General features: G+C 53.0%; 1 protein-coding gene across 5 annotated transcripts in view; it reads right to left on the reverse strand.

Annotated features, from left to right (window-relative positions):
* The window catches only part of Pald1 (phosphatase domain containing paladin 1), a 68837-nt gene that overhangs the window by 12974 nt on the left and 36349 nt on the right, over positions 1–19514 (reverse strand). For all 5 annotated transcript variants that reach the window (XM_021174365.2, XM_029482797.1, XM_029482796.1 and 2 more), the window contains 15 exons: positions 18329–18508; positions 17420–17584; positions 15785–15945; positions 15559–15634; positions 14642–14793; positions 14250–14349; positions 13937–14041; positions 11070–11165; positions 10589–10717; positions 9995–10111; positions 9745–9900; positions 9272–9454; positions 8166–8306; positions 7884–7955; positions 6177–6317 (listed from right to left, as the gene is read on the reverse strand). In XM_021174365.2, the coding sequence (XP_021030024.1) occupies positions 6177–6317; positions 7884–7955; positions 8166–8306; positions 9272–9454; positions 9745–9900; positions 9995–10111; positions 10589–10717; positions 11070–11165; positions 13937–14041; positions 14250–14349; positions 14642–14793; positions 15559–15634; positions 15785–15945; positions 17420–17584; positions 18329–18508 (1974 nt within the window). The remainder of the gene's footprint in view (positions 1–6176; positions 6318–7883; positions 7956–8165; positions 8307–9271; positions 9455–9744; positions 9901–9994; positions 10112–10588; positions 10718–11069; positions 11166–13936; positions 14042–14249; positions 14350–14641; positions 14794–15558; positions 15635–15784; positions 15946–17419; positions 17585–18328; positions 18509–19514) is intronic.

Below are 19514 nucleotides of genomic sequence, written 5' to 3' on the forward strand. Positions count from 1 at the left end.
CCGCCTGCCTCTGCCTCCCAAGTGATGGGATTAAAGGCGTGCACAATCACGCCGGCAGCTGTAGCCATTTTTTCCCATGCTTGTCAACAGCTATTTCATACTGTTGCTGTAACATGCCTGTCAGTCGCTGACACAGAGAAGTGACTTGACTCAGAGCAGGGTCATGCTGACCACATCCCCTGCTATGTCCTGTATGTTCTGTATGAGGGTTGTTAATCTTAGGAAATTCCACAAAGCTTTGTGTAGGACACATCAAGTTGAAAGCCAATATGAACTGTCTAAATGTCTTAAATGTCTAAAATGGCTTAAGTCAGAGCTGACCACTGGGCAACACTTCCTGCACCCGCGTATGAGCTCACTGTGGTTTTTATGGGGTTTTTTTTGTTTGTTTTCCTACATCAGGCTGCCATAAGAACAGACTGGTACCAAAAATTAGGCTCCCGAGTCCTTTTTGTGATCCTGATCGATCAGTTTGAGGTGTGTGTTCAATAAACTATTCTTGCTTAACTGAGATCAGTGTTCGTATGATTTGTATGGCAATTCCTAAACCCCGACACTGAGCCCAGCCCTCTAAGTAGAAGGGCTGAAGACTTCCAAACACTGTCCTCTGGCAGAGAGAGACCTGAACAGTCAGAGGCAGAAAAATCCTCTCCTTCAACATCTATGCCCTGATGATCCGTTCCGGCTCCTCACCTGTGTATCCACTGAACAGAGCCTATCCCGCTGTCCACTCTGATCCCAGGTGTTTCCACAGGGTAGCAACAGTAACTTTTCAGTTGGGAAATGCTTTACAGAAACCCTGTACTCTCACACATGTGTAGACCTGGACAGAACCCCTATTGTGCATGTGTAGACCTGGCCTTTGCTCTGGGCTTCTGAGCTGAGCATCTGGAACAGCTGAGGGGCCAGCTCAGCCCACCATGATCTCAGGCAGAACACAAGCCCAGGCCTTTCCACAAGGAGACATGCAGAAGACCTTGGAGGAAGGACTGCCCTTCTTGCTAATGGAGGGAGCATCCAAGTCTCCAAAAGCTGCGGTCCTCAAACTTCAGGGCCATGAGAAATCAGGAGTGCAGGTCTTCCCGGAACTAACCTTCAAGTAGAGCTGACAGACGTTCTATCAGTAACTATCCCTCAGTTTCAGTGTGTGTGTGTGTGTCTGTGTGTGTGTGTGTCTGTGTGTGTGCGCGTCTGCATGCATCTATGCCATTTTGTGGGTACCACAGAGGACAAAGGGGGATGAGATCCCTGGCTCTCCTTACAGCATCTAAGATCACAGTGGTCTCAGTGGATGGTTGCCAACACACACATACCCACACACACACACAACGGCATACTGTCAGGGTAAATGAGAACATCTGCCAGGCCCTGCGCACGGGGCTTTGTTGGTAGAGAACCTGCACAGCTTTCACCAAACCCCAGGTCCCATCCCAGCCCCGCATAAAGCAGATGTAACAAGGCAGACCTATCGCCCCAGTCCTCAGGAAGCAGAGGCAGGAGGATCAGAACTTCAAGGAATTCCAAGCCAGCCCAGGATACAGAAAACCCTGTGCCAAACATGAAAGCGAGAGCCAGGTACCCTGGTGCACACCTTTAATCCTAGCACTCAGGAAGCAGAGGCGGTGGATCTCTATGAGTTCAAGGCTAGGCTGGTCTACAGACGGAGTTCCAGGACAGCCCGAGAGAGCTTTATGAGTCCCTGTCGAGAGAGAGAGAGAAAATCTACAACACAAAAATAAGAACATCAGTCCATTATCAGGAGACATGTTAGACACACTGCTGTCTCTGTAGAAACCTAAAAAAAGTTTCAACAGGAAACCCGGAGCTGCATGTGGCCAGGGATCAATGACCAAGGGTGTGAGGTTTCTTCCTGTGGTCCTGACCATGCTTTAACTTCCCCCTCATTGCCAAGGTAACCTGGGACATGTGTACTCTAAACACGTGCGTGGGGCAGGATGTGAACTGCATCTCCATAAGCCTGGCTGCAACCAAGCAAAGCCCTGGAGTGGTCCAGGCCCCACGTCATTCCAATCCCAAGCGTCTGGGAGTACTGGCATCTCAGCACTGTGGAGCCTCCAGACACTCTGGGTCGGTCCCAGCCATCTGTATTTTTGACAAGCCCCCAGGGGAATCTGAAGTACTGAGGAGGGAGACCATAGGTCACTTTCGGTGGCATTCGGCCTTGGCTGCACCCTGGACTGCCCCTGGCAAATTTTCAAAGCTGGATTCACACACTGAGCACAAAGTAAACCAAGGTTGTTTCTAAGAAGGGCTCAAGTCCCAGATGCTAAAAGCTCCCCTGTTTTTATCCCTTAGACAAACAGATGAAAATCCTCTGAGCCTCAGGACCTCCTACTCTAAGGTACCCTTTAAGAACTTACCCTAGGGGGTTAGAGAGATGGCTCAGTGGTTAAGAGCACTGGCTGCTCCTTTCCAGGACACAGGTTCAATTCCCAACATGGAAGCTCAAGACTATCTGTAACTTCTGTTCCAGGTGATCTGACACCCTCACACAGACATACATGCAGGAAAACATCATTGTACATAAACTAACACATATATTATATACTACTTATATAATATATATTATTTAAAATAATTTATTTATCTAAGTATATATCTTTAAAAGAACTTGTCCTAGGGGTTGGAGAGATGGCTCAGGTGGGTAGATACTTGCACACAAGTGTGAGGTCCCAAGTTTGAATGCCCAGAACTCGTGGTAAGCCAGATAGAGTAGCTCTTGCCTGTAATTCCAGCATTCCTACAGTAAGCTGGGGAGGGGGAGACAGAAGAATGTCTTAAAGCTCAGAGCGATCTAGCCAACAAAAGACCCCGTCTCAAAACAAGGTGGGAGGAGCCAGAAAGGTGGCTTGGCCAGTAAGAGCGTTTGCTGTACAGGCAAGTGGTCCAAATTCAAGGTGGGAGGAGAGAACCTAGGACCCCCACATGCTCGCTGTGACAAGCCTCCCCTCCTGTCATACACACACCAACATAAATAAAATTACTTTTAAAAAGAAACACACAAGCCTGGTGTGGTGGCACACGCCTTAATCGCAGCACTTGGGAGGCAGACACAGGTGGATCTGAGTTTGAGGCCAGCCTGGTCTACAAAGTGAGTTCTAGGACAGCCAGGACTGCACAGAGAAACCCTGTCTCGAAAAACCAACCTACCAAACAAACAAACAAACACAAACACACAGACACTACCTAACTTACTGAACACCAGTGAGACCCTAGGTTCAATGGGAAAGTGATGGGGAGGAATTTTACCCTAACTTAGCTCACTTGCGCCACCTGGTGGCCACACTGGTAAGTAACTGCATTAACTTCTGATCCTCTGCATAGAGCCCCGGGGTGGGACTCTGGGATTCCATCTCATGGAATGAGCACCAACTTGGCCTCCTCCGAGATGTGAGGGGAGTCCTGGCAGGGAGATGGGAAAGGGCCTTTCTCTCTTGCTTAACTTCCTCCATTACACACTCCACTGCGAAGGCATCCAGGAGCTACCCTCCCTAACATACAGCTCGGTCCCCCTCCTTCCCCCCCATTCCCCATCCCTACCACCTCACCCCCCAGCTCCCTAACATACAGCTCGGTCCCCCTCCTTTCCCCCCATTCCCCATCCCTACCACCTCACACACACACCCCCAAGAGAAAAGCCAGCTACCTGTCTAATCTCACTTTTGGTGACAACACTGTGCTACCAGAGGACCTTCAGTGCCTTGAAACCCACCATGAACCTTTAGGTCTCCTGGCCTTTGCCCGTGCGGCCCCTGATGCCTGCAGTGACTCCTTGGGCTGTCTGAGGCTAATCTGTAGCTTCTCTCTGCAGTGCTGGCCCCCTATGCTTCCTGTTTTCTCTCTCTCGTCCTCACAACACACATCCAGGAACAGGAACTGAGGGCTTGTGAGCTTTGGAGTTGGGGTGGAGAGAACGAGGCTCTAACAGGGCCTGGCCCATGTCTTCTGGAGCAGGTCTAAGCACTGCCTGGGCCTCCAGCAGCCAGAACGGAGAGGCCTCAGCTCTCATGCAGCTCTCACGTTCTGAATGGGAATTCCAAATTGTGACCGTGAGTGTGTGCTGCCTAGTTTTATGCCAACTTGACTCAGGCCAGTGTCACTTAAGAAGAGAAACCCTCAAATGAGGCCCCACTAGATAGGCTTGTGGAAAGCCTGTGGTACATTTTTTGGATGGATGTTTGATGTGGCCCAGTCTACTGTGGGTGGTGACATCCCTGAAGAGGTGGCCCTGAGTTGTTATAAGAAAGCAGGCCGAGCAAGCCTTCAGAAACAAGTCAGTCAGCAGCTCCCCTCCATGGCCTCTGAATCAGCTCCTGCCTTCAGGGTCCTGCCTTGAAGCTCTTCCCTGACTTCCCTGGATGGTAGACTACAGGCTGGAAGATGAAATAACCCTTTCCTCCCCAAGTTGCTTTTGGTCATGGCGTTTTATCAGAGTAACAGAAACCCTTAGTGCGAGACTCAAAGGAACCTGGAGATGGGAATCTAATCACAGAGACACTGTGCCACCCAACGTGTGCCGAGTCCACTTCGGAAGCTCCTGGTCCGTCATCTCCTCCCACGCAGGGCAGACTCGAGTCTGAACTTTCCCCTAGTCTTATCCCACACACATGGCCTGCCTCCAAACAGGACCTGCCTTCTAACCCAGTCAGGATCTGACCTCAAGACCCCAAGCCAAGGCTGTTCTGGATCATTCTGCTCGTGTGTCCCCAGCTGGAGACTGAACAAGTTGCCTGTGATACAGCCTTCTCTTATCCGCCACAGGGCAGAAGCTGCCCTGAAAAAATCACCCAGCCGTGGCATTCACTGCCGCCTCTTGATGCCATACAGTACTGCCCCTACACACTAGCTACCAGGCTGAGAAACAGGGCTCTATGTTCCCACGACCAACCCAGTTTCCACACCCCCGAGGCCCGAAGCTGCAAACTCCACCACCTGTCCAGCCCTCGGGTCCAAAGAGAGGCAGAGAAGGAAACACTGGAGACCGGGGCAGACTCGAGGGCACATTCTTTCTAAATAGCTGCGAGCCCCAGATTCATGTTAAGTCTGAACCGTCCTGGAGACCTTACTTTTACAATTTAATGAATTATTAAAAAATAACTTGAGTGATGGCGCACGCCTTTAATCCCAGCACTTGAGAGGCAGAAGCAGGCGGATTTCTGAGTTCGAGGCCAGCCTGGTCTACAAAGTGAGTTCCAGGATAGCCAAGGCTACACAGAGAAACCCTGTCTTGAAAAACAAAAAACAAAAACAAAAACAAAAAACAAACAAACAAACAAAAAAAAAACTTGAGCTGGGTACTGCCTTTAGTCCCAGCACCCAGAAGGCAGAGGCAGGTGGATTTCTCTGAGTTCGAGGCCGGCCTGGTCTACAGAACGAGTTCCAGGTCAGTCAGGGCTACACAGAGAAACCCTGTCTCAAAACAAACAAACAAACAAACCAAAAATAAATAAATAGATAGATAGATAAAATAACTTTGGAGGGCTGGCAATATGGCTTGGTGGGTAAGGGTGACTACCATCAAGGCTGACCACCAAATCCATTCCCCCACAATCCACATGGTAGAAGGAAAGAATCAACTCCTACAAGTTGTCCCTGACCCCCACGCTCACGCCGCATGCACATAGATAAGTAAATATATGTAAAATAAAGTAATTTCTCTGAGCAAACAAACATCTAAGTGAGGACCAGACCTAGCCACCAAACAGAGTAGATGAACCTGTCCAGGGGCGCAGCAGCCACACCACGCAGCACTGACCTTAACCCTTGGTGACTGTCAGTCACACCACCAACCGCCTGATTCTGCTTGGCCTCTGAGACCCCAGGATCACACACTAGAATTGTATCCCATGCCACAGGGGTCTTGGGTATTCCTCTTCACTTGGCCCCTCCCACAGCAGGTTTCTAATCTGTATGTTATCCCCGGGGAGGGGGAGGGGGCTAGAGCAGGTGGGAGTGGTTAAGGGCTGCTGCCCTTTCTGTTTCCAGGTCCATATGCCTTTCTAAGAGGTGGGACCAAAACAAAAAGCAAACAAACCAACAAACAAAAGAACCAGAAACCCTGGAAGGGCCTCCTAAAGCCCACACCACCAACCTCACTCCCCCAATATGAACCACAGGCCATCCTGCAGAGCTAGGGACCCAGGGCCAGCGCTCACCTGTCGGTAGGTGGATATGATGATCTCCCGGAGGTGGTAGTGCATAGGTGTCATGGTCTCGCTGACAGTGTCCAACGCCGCATCCACCTCCTTCTTCACATGGTGGCCGTCGGGCAGCAGCTGTACCACCTTCATCACCACCTGGGGCCAGAGGAGGGGTGAGAGGACAGAAAGTCAAGGGGAGCCTCAGCCTGAGCCCTCCTGCCCACTTCCGGGCAGTAAGGGGCTATGGTATCACCTAGGTGACACATCCACAGGTTCCTACAACAGAAGGCACACATGGTGCTGACAGGGAGAACCAGGGAGATAATAGGAGAGCCGGGGAGATGATGGGAAAGCCAGAGATGATGTGAGAGCCAGGGAGATGATGTCAGTAAACCACAGGAAGGTTTTTTTTTTTTTGGTTTTTTGACACAGGATTTCTCTGTATAGCCCTGGTTGTCCTGGAACTCACTTTGTAGACCAGGCTGGCCTCGAACTCAGAAATCCGCCTGCCTCTGCCTCCCGAGTGCTGGGATTAAAGGCGTGCGTCACCACCTACACCACGCCCGGCTGCACAGGAAGGTTTGAGATGCCTCGAGTATATTATATCAAAGCTTAGGCAAGGCTCCTCATGAAGATACATCTTACTCTTTATTTTGTTACTGTTGAACAAGCTTTTTACCGACCCAGCTAGCTCACTGTGTTTGAGACAAGGATCTTACAAGCTCTAGGCAGCCCTCCAACTCCCCACGCAGTAGAGAGTGACCTTGAACTCCTCATCCTCCTGCCTCTCCCACCCAAATGCTGGATCACAGGTATGAGTCGCCACTCCCACTCAGGGTACTGGATGCTCAGCTTGATCCCAGGGCTCTGTGATGCTCAACAAAACCCTGAGCCACATCCACAGCCCCTCATTTCCTCTGCCTTGGTTTTTTTCTTATCTACTGCAGTGGGAAAGATCCAGCCCAGGGCCTCGAACAAGCCAGGCAAACACTCCACCACTCAGCTACACTCATTTATTTATTTGAAACAAAGTTTCACGGTGTAGCCCTACCTGGCCTGAAAGTTACAATATAGACCAGGATGGCCTAGAATATGATTTCTGTTAATATTTCCATCACACTAAGTAAAGAAAAAGAAGGGTGAACATCAACCATAAAAGGGAAAAAAAACGGGGATCGAAAGAGGAGCTTGCCCCGAGCCACCTCATGATTGACAGCTCTGACCTCTCTCAAGAGGTCAGGGCAGCAGAGTCCCAGGAGGGCAAGGGGCAAGCATGTGGCACATGAGCAGAGACTGACCGTGAGGTCAGCCACTGCTCAGCTATAGACCAAATGTGCAGAGAGGTGTCACGCGTCATGACGCGTGGCAGGTACAGGAGACAGAGGACTGGGTCTGAATGTTAGTGGCTGCCCAGCCAGGGCCCCTGAGCTGAATGAAGGAGGGGGACCAAGAGACCAGAGTAGCTTGCAAGCCTCCACTGGAGCGCCAACCACGGCTGGGTCTCAAGCAACTATGAGGTAGTTATGGACCATCCCAAGATTACCTAGCCACGGAAGGAAGGATCTAGACCCCATCTACTGTGACAGAGGCTTAAGAGTCAAGCTGTTTTGAGCCACAGTCTGCTTCCCAGACAGACAGCTGCCAACATGACCCAAGATTTCTGACCCGCACAGCATTCACAGGGACCAGGGGTGGGGATGTTGGGGGGAGGGACATACCCACCTGAAACTCGCCCTTGGTGAACTTGGCATCAGGCACGCTCACTAGTTCCTCCTCACCCACCTCGGGACAGCCCTGAGGGATGACGAAGCTAAGATGGAGTTTCTCCCTATTCTACACCCCCAGCCCCCACCCCCAGAAACCCTGCTGAGGGTCTGCCAGGACTGATGGAAGAAGGTCCCCTAGATGACATGAGACATGACCTCTGCCCTTCGACACTCACCATAGCCAGTACCCACCCCTGCCGGGGATGACCTCTGAACTCAAGTGGAAGGCCACACCCACCCCAATGTGCCAGCAGGCCAGCACGGCTACCACCATGGCAGTTGTGGTCCGGCCCTGGCCACTGAGGCAGCTGAAGACAAAGCCTGTGCCCGGGTCCTTGGTGAGAGCAGCTCGCAGGGCCTCCAGCAGTCGGTCAAAGTCCTGGGGTGACAAGACCACAGTCTGAGTCCAGGGGTGCCACTGGCCATCCAGATTCACAATGGAGACTGCCATCCAAATGGTAACCCCAGATTTCTGTCCCCTGGTGACTCATGATACACATAACGCACTCACAGCTCACTAGGTTACATACAAAACCATGCATGTATGAACAGCCGTGTTCATGCACACCCCCATAACTGTCTCTACCCTACGCACCCAAGACTGGGCATATAAGGAGACACACACACTTTTGGGACCCAGTATGCCAACCTTGATGCACGCATAAGTTTTCCAGTCTGGTGCTGTGTCCTTGCCTGACCAGCCACCAGGGGGCAGCACTCCACTGGCGATGCACCCAAAGAGAGCCAAGCAAAAGGCAACAGCCCTGACAACTATCACAGCAACATCCACAGGCCACACATGCCAGGCAGACACTGCCCACAGGTACACCAGCAAGTCCCAGAAAGGCAAACCACACAGACAGCCGCATCTGTCACAGACCTACAGCTGCCACACGGATACCACCTCAGTCACACAGGGTTTTCTCCATGATCACCCCACCCCACTCCGTGGATGTAACATTTACACGCAGCCCACAAACGCAAGGCAGATGCCACGAACCCTGATGGGAACTACGCCCCACACCACCATGAAACCGTGTATCATATATTTCTCCAACAGCCGTATGAGCACACGCCCTTCCCTATGACATATGGTACACATGCCTACAACACAGGACACACAGACTGGCCACGAAACACAAAGCACATGAAGATAGAAAACACAATGAGTGGGCCGTGCGTGTGCACATACGCACACATCCATAGAAAGGATGGGAACACACTTCTGAGGCCTCATATGGACCCCATTAGACAATCCCCCTGCCCCCATTATGGAGTCAAGCTGCTTTTCCCAGGCCAGAGAAGAGGAAGAGAGATCCGGTGCCCAGAGACTTGGCCCCTCACCTCCTCCCGAGGGGCGCAGAAGTCTGGCACAGGAATACGGCAGTACGTAAGGCCAAGGCAGGCCCCCTGGTGCTGGCTGAAGACCTCCTGTGGGGTCAGGCACTTCTGGAACCTGGGGGCAGTAGGGCTCTTGGTGTTGGGGACAGGTGCGCTCAGGTGGGCCTTCAGCTGGGCCTCCAGAGCCTGGACAAGAGCGGAACAGAGGGCAGAGGCCACTGAGACAGGCCAGAGAGGCAGGAGCCTGATGCAGCCATGGGTCAGAACTCAAGAGCCCCAGCCTCCTGTCAGAACCACAAAGCAGAGGCAGAAAAGCCACAGGAGTATGGTGACATGGGGACACAGGAATAGTAGTCCTGGAACAGTCCTAAGCCTCAGCTCCTCCATCCATATAACAGGAACACAGAGCCCTCTGGCTCTCTCCCTTCACCCCAAGTGCCTCTCATGCAGACCATGCAAAAGGCCAAAAAACTTACCTCCAGCTGCTCAGGGGCCAGGGCTGGGCCAGGAGGCCACAGGCTGTGCATGTGACCGTCACACTCTAACACAACCTCCTCCCTCAGGTTGATCCAGACCACCTGCCGCAGCTTCCTCTTGGCATCAGACAGGTAAGCCAGGATGTTGCCTAAGGCCTGGGATGGGGAGGGGGGGGGATGAGGAGCCATCAGGGTCAGGGCTCTCCTTTCCCTGCCCCCACATTTGAACCCCGGGCCTGAGAGCGGACACCTTGGCACTAGGCTGTGCGGTGCCATAGATAGGCATGCGAGGCACACGCCGGAAGTTGGCTACGTCCATCTCTCTGACGGTGCTGAGCGCATCCAGGGACAGAAGATCATCTGCTTCCTGTAGGGAGGATGACACCAAATTTGAAGCCCAGAGTCACCTGTCATAGCCAGTGGTGGTGACCATATCCCACCCAGTCTCAGTGAGAAGTGTGGGGTTGAGGTGGGGAAGAAATGGTGTCCTATTGGGTACAGGGCATCCTACTGGATACAGAGCATACATGGCCAGACACCTGCAGCCTTATTGATGCCCTGGCAAGGATGTGATGGTGCAGAGCCCCCAGAGAGGCTCCAGCTCAGATGTCCTACAGTCCAGTCTGACTCTGTGTCAAAGCTCTGGGCTCTGAGACTGAGGAAAAGGTACCAGGACAGCAGCCAGGGCATGGCACATTCTGCTCACACGAGAAACCCACCTCCCTCGCCACCCTCACCCCCACCCCACCCGGGGCAAGACTTCCCTAGCTCTACAGGAATCTAGAACTCCGTGGGGCCAAGGGCCAGCCAACCCAGCCCACTCCACAGACACTCAGCTACTCACCAGGGAGCCCTTGGCGATGAGGTCCCCAGGGACCAAGGGCCCCACTGAATTCAGCGCCACCGGCAGACGGTACAGCTCAGGATGGGTACACAGCCATCGACTGAAACTGAGGGCAAAGGCCAGGGGGTACTGCAGCCCGAGGCCGAGAGAGACGGGGCATTGAGGAGTGTGGGCCCACCCCGAGCCCTCCCTGCCTAGCCACAGAAAGGGAGCCCCGAAAGGTATCACTGTGACCCGGGGGAGAACGAGTAGGAGAGGGAGGAGCAGGATTTTTCTGCTCTGATGGAGATATGGAGCCCAGGTCTGGGTTGGGGGCAGAGAGAGGAAATGGGGGCGGGGGCAGAAACACTCACATGGACCCGTTCTTGGCCCTCCCAACCTTTCTCAGGGGCCAACATACACACACACAATCTCCCTCCATTCCCTGTCCCATGGGGTCCCTGTGCCTGGGGTAGGAGGGCAGGCGCTCCCTCAGCCCCACCTGCTCATGCAGATAGTAGTTAAATAGGATCAGATAGAAGTACAGCTCCAGGCTCCACAGCGCCCTCTGTTGGACAGCTTGCTGACTACCACATTCCTGAGGACAGGGAGAGGGAAGGGAGAGACAGGGTGTTAAACATGGGGCTGCCCCACCCGCTCCAGACATGTGTAGAAGAGTAGAAAAATCCCAGAAGGCACGCTCCCTAGCTCCGAGACAGTTCTGCCAGACTGGAAGTCCTTCCCTGTGTCTATCCCATTTGCCGTGGCTCATGGGTAATATAGACCCCTATAGTGACCACAAGACACTGGGCATGGGTGGCTCTAGTGCAGATGCGGCCTCTCTAGGCCAGTTCCCAGCCCTAAGACAGGAATGGGATGAGGAGACAACAGGACAACTACCTCCTCATCATGTTCCATTTCCTCTGTGTTGAATCCTTACTTTGTTTGTTTATTGAAACAGGGTTTCTCTATGTAGCCTTGGTTGTCCTAGAACTCAGAGATCTGCCTGCCTCTGCCTCTCTAGTGCTGGGATTAAAGGTGTGTGCCAACACTACCTGATTCCTTTCCCTTTCTTTTTTTTTTTTTTTTTTTTTTTCCCCCGAGACAGGGTTTCTCTGTATAGTCCTGGTTGTTATCCTGGAACTCACTTTGTAGACCAGGCTGGCCTCAAACTCAGAAATCCACCTGCCTCTGCCTCCCGAGTGCTGGGATTAAAGGCATGCACCACCACCGCCCAGCTCCTTTCCCTTTCTTGAGGGAGGCCCTCCTCTAATATCCACGAATACACACACACACACACACATACACATAAATACACATACATACAAACATACTTACACACACACACATTCCAGGGGATTATTATTATCCCTAGATAGCAAATGATAGGATTGCCTCTCTCCCAACCACAGCCCAGCATCTTTGGCAAGTGGGATGTCAGAAAGAGCCCATGCCCCACCCCCTGACCTTCAAGTGTTACAGTCCTCCAGCTAGGTCAGTAACCTAGATGGCCTAAGGAAAAGCTGGACCCCACCCCACCCCAACCCTTGGGACTCTGCACTTCCAGGGGCTGTGCAGCTTTTTCTTTAGAAAGCCAGAGATCGAGCATGCTAGGTCATGGGGTCGGGGGACACAGTCTCAATCACGCCCCTCTGCGTTGCCATGGCAATGTGACAGCTCTGCCAGCAACACATGAGCCAACCATAGGACGATGCCAGAGAAACAAAGATCCAGCATGAGCCCTGGGCCCTGCTCTGATGGCCTCCGACCCCTGGTCTAGACGAGAGGATAACCCTGGGTCTTGTTGATCCCGCTGCAGATGCAGGAGAGGATGAAGTGTCTCCAGACAAAAGCAATTACAGTATGGGGCCCTGAAGCAACTCATATGTCAGCAACTGGGGCCTGTCCAGTGACAGCAGCAGGTGACAGCCCTCTTCTAAGTGTTCCACGCATCTTTCCTCACTTGATCCCCAACAGCCCTACAGCGACTTATCTTCGAGTGGCCCACTTCACAAAACGGGCAACAAAGGCAATCTACACAGCAGATGCCCAAGCCCTCATCCCTGTAAGGGACACTACCAGGACGGTGACCAAGGCAGCTGGGTCAGGAGCCCCCAACTCTGACTCACCAGGCCCATGCAGGGTGACCTGGTCACAATCGTGTTTAAGTGACAAAGCCATCAAAAATTCAATGACAAAATCCAGGGATTCCCACTAAAACTAGAAGTGCAGGCAGCTACGCAGATAACCACACACTGCTAAAGAGAAGCCCGTGTGCTCGGTCGGGCAGCTGCGGGCTCGGGGGTAGCATCACTTTTCCCATTTCTCCATTCTGTTTTCCCCATCATGGAACACAGCTCTGGAGGACTTGGTGTTTCTGTTTGTTTGTTTGTTTGTTTTTGTTTTTGTTTTAAGTGTTAAACAAAGTAAAGGTTGTAAGGGCTTTGAGTCTTCGCATGCACCACACACAAACACAGTCAGCATCATCTTCTCCCGAGAGCTCTCACAGGAGCCGTGAGCCAGCCCAGCCCTCCTCCTGGAAAGCTGTGGAATGGACCTCGCCTGCCCTTCCCATGGGAACTCCAGCAGATTCCTCTGCAGGAAGAGCTCCTGTGTGAATCCCAAGAGCCTGTCTTTCCCAGAGGCCCCTGAATTAAAGGCTGGATCCTGAGGTGACACTGTCGGAAGGTGACAGGTTCTTAAGAGGCAGGGCCAAGCAGGAACTCTTGGATCACTGGAGATGTGTTCTAAACTGCCAGGTGCCTCTTCCTGTCCTTTTGTCCTCTATTACAAGAGACATGTCATCCCAAAACACATGCCCACAACAGTGCTGACCAGGAGAACAGTACCAAAGAACTGTAGGCACTTCCAATGGGGGGTGGGCGTGAGGGACGGGACTCTCTTCTCCTTCCCTCTGTCCCTCTCCCTTCTCTCCCTGCTGACCTGAATCACACCAAGCATTCCAGGCTGCCCCAGAACCCACAGTTGCCCTACCTCTGCAGCTGCCTGGGGTTTACAAGCCTGGATCGCCCCTGGCTGGCCTTTCCCTTTTTACTCGCTGATTCCCATACTCTTAGGTGTCTCTTTATCCTATCGTGAAACTGACTCATGGGAGGCTCTGGGAAATGTGGGAGTCCAGAGGTCTCAGCAGGCAGCCTCTGTCCGTCCTGTTTATTCTGCAGCCAAGGGACCTGCTCAGAAAAAATAAACTTCCCTCTTCCTCGTCCTTCCCGTGGCTCCAGCTGCCCACTCCCCATCCCCCACCCCACCCCCCTCCAGACATTACTGTACTGACAGAGAAGCAATCAGACTGAAAAACAACAGTCCCCAGCCGAGTCCGGCATGCTCCCCACCAACCCCCAGCCTCACCTGTCCCGGGCTCTCTGGCCTGAAGCTTTCCAGCCTCCTCTGGTTTTTTAGGACCTCCTCCTTCAGGTCATGCAACTCTGCACAGGCACTGATCACTCGATCCACCTAGGACCACAACAAGGGGACGAGGAATGGGAGAGACAGAGAAGGGGACTTTCAGAGAGAAGACGCGTAGAGAGAAAGAAACACCACACACACACACACACACACACACACACACACACACACACACACACACAGAGAGACACACACCACCAGTAACAGAAGCAACCGCCCCATCCCGACCCTTGATGTCCTGGCCCCCCTTACTCACCTCCTCCACCATTTTTTTCCCCTGTGGCACCTTACAGATGAAGCCCTGGATCACCTGAAACTGCTCCATGGGCAGGGGTTTGGCCAACGGGGAGGCTGCCCTGATAAGGTGAGAATCAGGAGTGTAATCAGAGACCGCTGCACAGCCCGCTGCCACCCATCAGCCACTGGGAGGCATCAGATCACTTCTGAATTCTACTGGGGAAATGGAGACCCAGATGGGTCCAGTGGCCTCTCTCCAGCACACCAAACCAATCTGTGGCAAATGATGCAAAGATGCTCCGTCCTCTGGATATGATCCCATCACCCTAGAGGCAGCTTCACCCTCTCCACTTCCTGTCCTTCCAACCCCTCTGCTGGCGGGGACCCCCCGCCCCCACCCTGACCACTCACTCTAGCTGGGAGGTGGTCCTACTGTAGTGGAACATGACGAGGGTTCCCAGAACCATGCCTAGGTTGGTCCTGCCTACACCTGACTGGCAGCTGAACAGGAGGGCAGGCAGAGGCCCGTGGTTATCTCTGAGTGGCAGAAGGCTGGGGGTCTCCTGCAGAAGGGAACACGAAAGACCATCAGACAACAGTGTATGGGAAAACCCTGCAGTTGAGGCCCTCAGTCAAGTTCACGACATCTGCAGCAAGCTGGGGTCAGACAAACAGCAAGGCCTCTGATGTTCTGCTCACAGCCAGATCTGACCCATCTGTTCCCACCCAGGGCAGGAACCCAGGGGAACTCAGAGAACAGGCCAGGAACGGCATGGGATCGGAGTAGAAGCTACTCAGAGGGTCCCAGGCCCTACAATGACCTGACCCCTCCCCATTATAAATACAATTTAAGGCACTATTCCAAAATGAGTTGGGACAGAAAGCCGACCTCCCCCGCCCCCCTGAAACACAGTAAATATCAGCAACCAGGTCTCTGGAGCAAGAATCTCAAGTCTGACTGAAGAAGGGAGGAAGGAGAGGGCTATAGAGAAGGAACAGTCTCCAATACCACACAGCAAGTGTGCAGCCAAGCCATAGCTAGAATAGGGTACTCCAGGCATTAGTGCTGGACTCTGGCATGACAGAATTGCAGCTTGTGTACCCATGTGCACAGAGGCACACACAGAAACACTGCAGAAGAGTGCATATATGCACATAAGGACATAGACACAACCCTACACCCCAACACACTGGACCCCATATAAAGCATGGACAGAACTTTCCACAGATGGCCAGAGGTCACACCCACCCTGAGCATCTCCATGGAGATCAACCACCAGCACCTCTTCCTACCCGCCACTCCCAGATCCCGCCTCAGTCCCACTTACCCGAAGAACGCTGACAAAGGCATCAAACTGGGCTTCCAGGGGGGCCCCTTGCTCTGGCAAGGGGAGACGGTGGTATCTGCGGAGACAAGAAGGCAGCCCATGAGACGGGCAACAACCCTGAGTAGCAGCTCAAGGCCTCATTCTCAAGCACAGGCCTGATGTGCAGATGGGGAAACTGAGGTAGCAGCTGGAGAGCCAGCCCAGAGAGGACATGAGCTCCGGGTACCTGTAGGTGGGCTGCAGGAAGAGCGGCCGCTTAAACACCTCCTCGGTCACGCGCACGCCATCCTCACCTCGGATGGCCACGGTGTGCGGCTCCCCGCGCAGGTCCTCTGTGTTGTGGTATACGTGGTATACATTCTCTCTCAATTGGGCAAAGTCATGGATCTAGAGGGAGATGCGGGGGTTAGAGGCATCCAAGACCTCCCTTATTGGCCCTGACCAGCTCTGGTGAGCCCGCCACCCATCATACACTTCTTTTCCTCTGAGAGGGAACGACAAGGCCAGAGGTTCTCTGCCCTGCCTACAGGTATCAGACTTGAGAGCGGCCAGATACACAAGGGCCAACCAGGACCGCAATGGCGGTCAGCCAGAGGGCTTTACCCAGTGATCAGTAGAAATGCACTAAGGCTCTGAATGCCAGGGCTGGGTGAGGCTCGGCCAGGTGAAGCAGAAGTGAGAGAGGTAGAGAGAGGCTGGTCCCCAGCAAGGCCTTCCCTTAAGCATCTGTGTCTAAAGCGCTGTGACCCAGAATTCCATTCACACAGCTCTGTGGCGAGCCGCTGTCTCAGAGCCCCCACCAAGCCTCTGTGTCACGCAGGAGAGAAGAGGAAGCCCCAGAATCTCAGAAACAAGTCCAGTACACTTGACTCCTCAGGGCCCCACTTGGCAAGTGAGTAGCCAAACTTCAGTCGTGGGTCTCTGTAATGGCTTGTATAGACTCTGCCCAGGGAGTGGCACTGTTAGAAGGTGTGGCCTTGTAGGAGTAGGTGTGTCACTGTGGGTGTGGGCTTTAAGACCCTCATCCTAGCAGCCTGGAGGCCAGTTTTCTCCTAGCAGCCTTCAGATGAGGATGCAGAACTCTCAGCTCCTCCTGCACCATGCCGGCCTGGATGCCGGCATGCCCACTCCTTGATGATAATGGACTGAACCTCTGAACCCGTAAGCCAGCCCCAATTATTATTGTCTTTTATAAGACTTGCATTGGTCATGGTGTCTATTCACAGCAGTAAGACCCTAAGACAGTTCCCATGGTGGTTTGACTCACGCTTGGCCATAGGGAGTGGCCTTGGAGGAAGTGTGTCACTGTGGGGACAGGCTTTGAGGTCACATATGCTCAAGCTATGCCCACCCAGTGTGGCACACACTCTCCTGCTGCTGTCTGCTGATGAAGGAAGATGTAGAACTCTCAGCTCCTTCTCCAGCACCATGCCTGCCTGGATGCTGCCTTGCTTCCCACCATGATGATGATAGACTGAATCTCTGAAACTGTAAGCCAGCCCCAATGAAATGTCCTTTTTAAGACTTGCCATGATCATGATGATGTCTCTTCATAGCAACAGAAACCCTGACTTAGACAGTCTCCTACCCTAGGTCTCTTCTCACCCCTTCCTAAACCAGGACTGGGGAGTGAAGGAGCAGCAGTATAGGAAAGGGACAGAAAGGATGGAGGAGCCGCTCACCCCAGCAAGGCACTAAAGCTAGGGAGTGTGAGCTAGAGAAGGCTGAGTAGCTCCCCACCCCCAGAATGGTTTCAGGGGCATGTCTGGAGAACTGGGCTACAGGCTGGAGTCGCAGCTCAGATATCCGAGGCCAGCTAGGAGGAGGTGCTCTCATTCAGTCGCCACTCGCAGGCCCTCACCTCTTTCCGGATGGCCAGTTCCAGATTCTCAGCCTTGACCCCTGGACTAGGGTCCCTGAGGTTCTCATGAAGGCTCTCCTTGTCTCGAGGTGTGTAAGACACAAAGTCCTCCTCAGCACGCAAGAACACCACAGGCTCCTCCCGCACGCAGAAGATAATGCACTCCTGGCAAAAAGAAGCCATTACCCCTGTCCTGCACAGACACCCGTCCCCTGTCCAACCTCTACGCCTTTGCCCAGATAGTTCCTCCCTCATCCAGGGTGAGGACGCATCTTTCCATTCTCCTCTCAGGGCAACTATCTTCACAAGTACTCTACTAACATGCGTATTAACAAGTATTAGCATGTCAGTATGTCTGTCTTTTCTCTCTTGTGGACTACACATCACCCAGGCAGAATCGTTCTGGTCTAGGCCCACAATACCTAGCACAGAGTCCTGGCTAAATCAGTTGCCTGATACAAAGACCAGCTAAAAAAAAAAAGACTGAGCCAGCCTATCATGTGGCAGTCTCTGGAGTTGGGAAGTAGTGCCCTAGTCACCTCTCAGTCCTTCTGAGGCTCTCAAAAGCAGAGTTTATGCCAGGCGTGGGTGGCGCATGCCTTTAATCCCAGCACTCGGGAGGCAGAGGCAGGCAGATTTCTGAGTTCAAGGCCAGCCTAGTCTACAAAGTGAGTTCCAGGACAGCCAGGTCTATTCAGAGAAACTCTGTCTCGTAAAACCAAAAAAAAAAGAACGGAGTTTACCAGAGGCTTCAGACCTTGGGCAGCTCCCAACAAGACAATGCAATATGCACTCTGAAGTTCCAGGCCTCGCCCAGACCACACTCCCCCTCCCCAGCCCAAAGTGAACCGTCCCAGAGCCTCGGGGCCACCTCTTGGCATGAAAGGCCAGCCTCCTTGGGAAGCTCACCTTGAGTCCGTCCGTCTGGAGTTTCTGCAGGACCCTCCTGAACCCCAAGAGGCTGGGTTGTCCCATGCCAAACACAGGGAGGCCGCCCCGCACCTGCCGGAAGTTGGGAGCCCCACAGCTCTCCAAGGTGCCCAGTATATCCATCTTCTCGGTGATGTCACGCACCAAGAAATAGCGACCCTGAGAGAGAGAACCACAGCAGATCAATCAGGGTTTCTCCTCAGACAGAACTACATCCTGGGCTCTAGGGAACAGGGAGGCAGGAACGGAGGCAGGGCTGGAGACAAGGTCCCGCCCTCAACTTGCTTGTATGCTCATGGAACTGTGATGGGCAACACTGTTCGGTTCAGGAGAACCAGAGAAAGCTGGGGCCAGCCAGGCCTTGAAGAGAGCAGATATTGGAACTGAAACCAAAGCCAGGCTCTTGGAGAGAAGGTCATGTCTAGATTGAGATAGAAGATAATTAGGCAAGCTCCTTAGCCCCACCTGTAGGGGGTTGGTCTGGCACTGCTCACCCAGCCTCTGTTATGTAAACCTTGCTCCCCCTGTTAATTGGTCAATAAAAGCCTGTGGTTGGGCAATAGAGAGAGGCAGGTGGGTTTTCAGTTACTTGGCTGAGAATCACAGGTAGGGAAGGAGAAGAAAGGACAGGGAGGAGAGAGGAAGAAGCCAAGAGAGGCAACAGCCCGTGGTCAGGAGAAATGGCAACAGGGACATATGGCTGGGATGTAAGTTAGAACAGCTCCAAACCTGCCCAATCTAGCCTTACCGCTGGTAAATAAAACACCTGGATTGTGTGTCTTTTATATGAGCTCTCTAGTCCCAAGGACTCTCCTTTTATACCCACTAGTCCCAAGGACTGCAGACTTGGGTGAAATGACACACAGTTACCACAGGGGGTGGAGTGGGGATCAGAATACTGGCTGGTCAAGAGTTCATTCCTGGGCAAACCAGAATCCCGGGGAATCAATCCCCTGTGACCCTTGTCTGACAGACAAGGAGTGAGACCTGTACTCCCAGAGAAGCCAGGAATCCCCACAATGACTGTCACATAGTCAGTCAGTCATTCAAAGCCTTGCCATTGCTGCATGGCCCTCACCACCATTCATGGGACAACAGTAGCAAACAACAGCAGGTCTGTGAACTTTTTACCCCCTAGGAGACATGAGGTGACGGGGGGGGGGGG

Source organism: Mus caroli, chromosome 10 (genome assembly GCF_900094665.2).
Source record: "Mus caroli chromosome 10, CAROLI_EIJ_v1.1, whole genome shotgun sequence".
Taxonomy (NCBI): domain Eukaryota; kingdom Metazoa; phylum Chordata; class Mammalia; order Rodentia; family Muridae; genus Mus; species Mus caroli.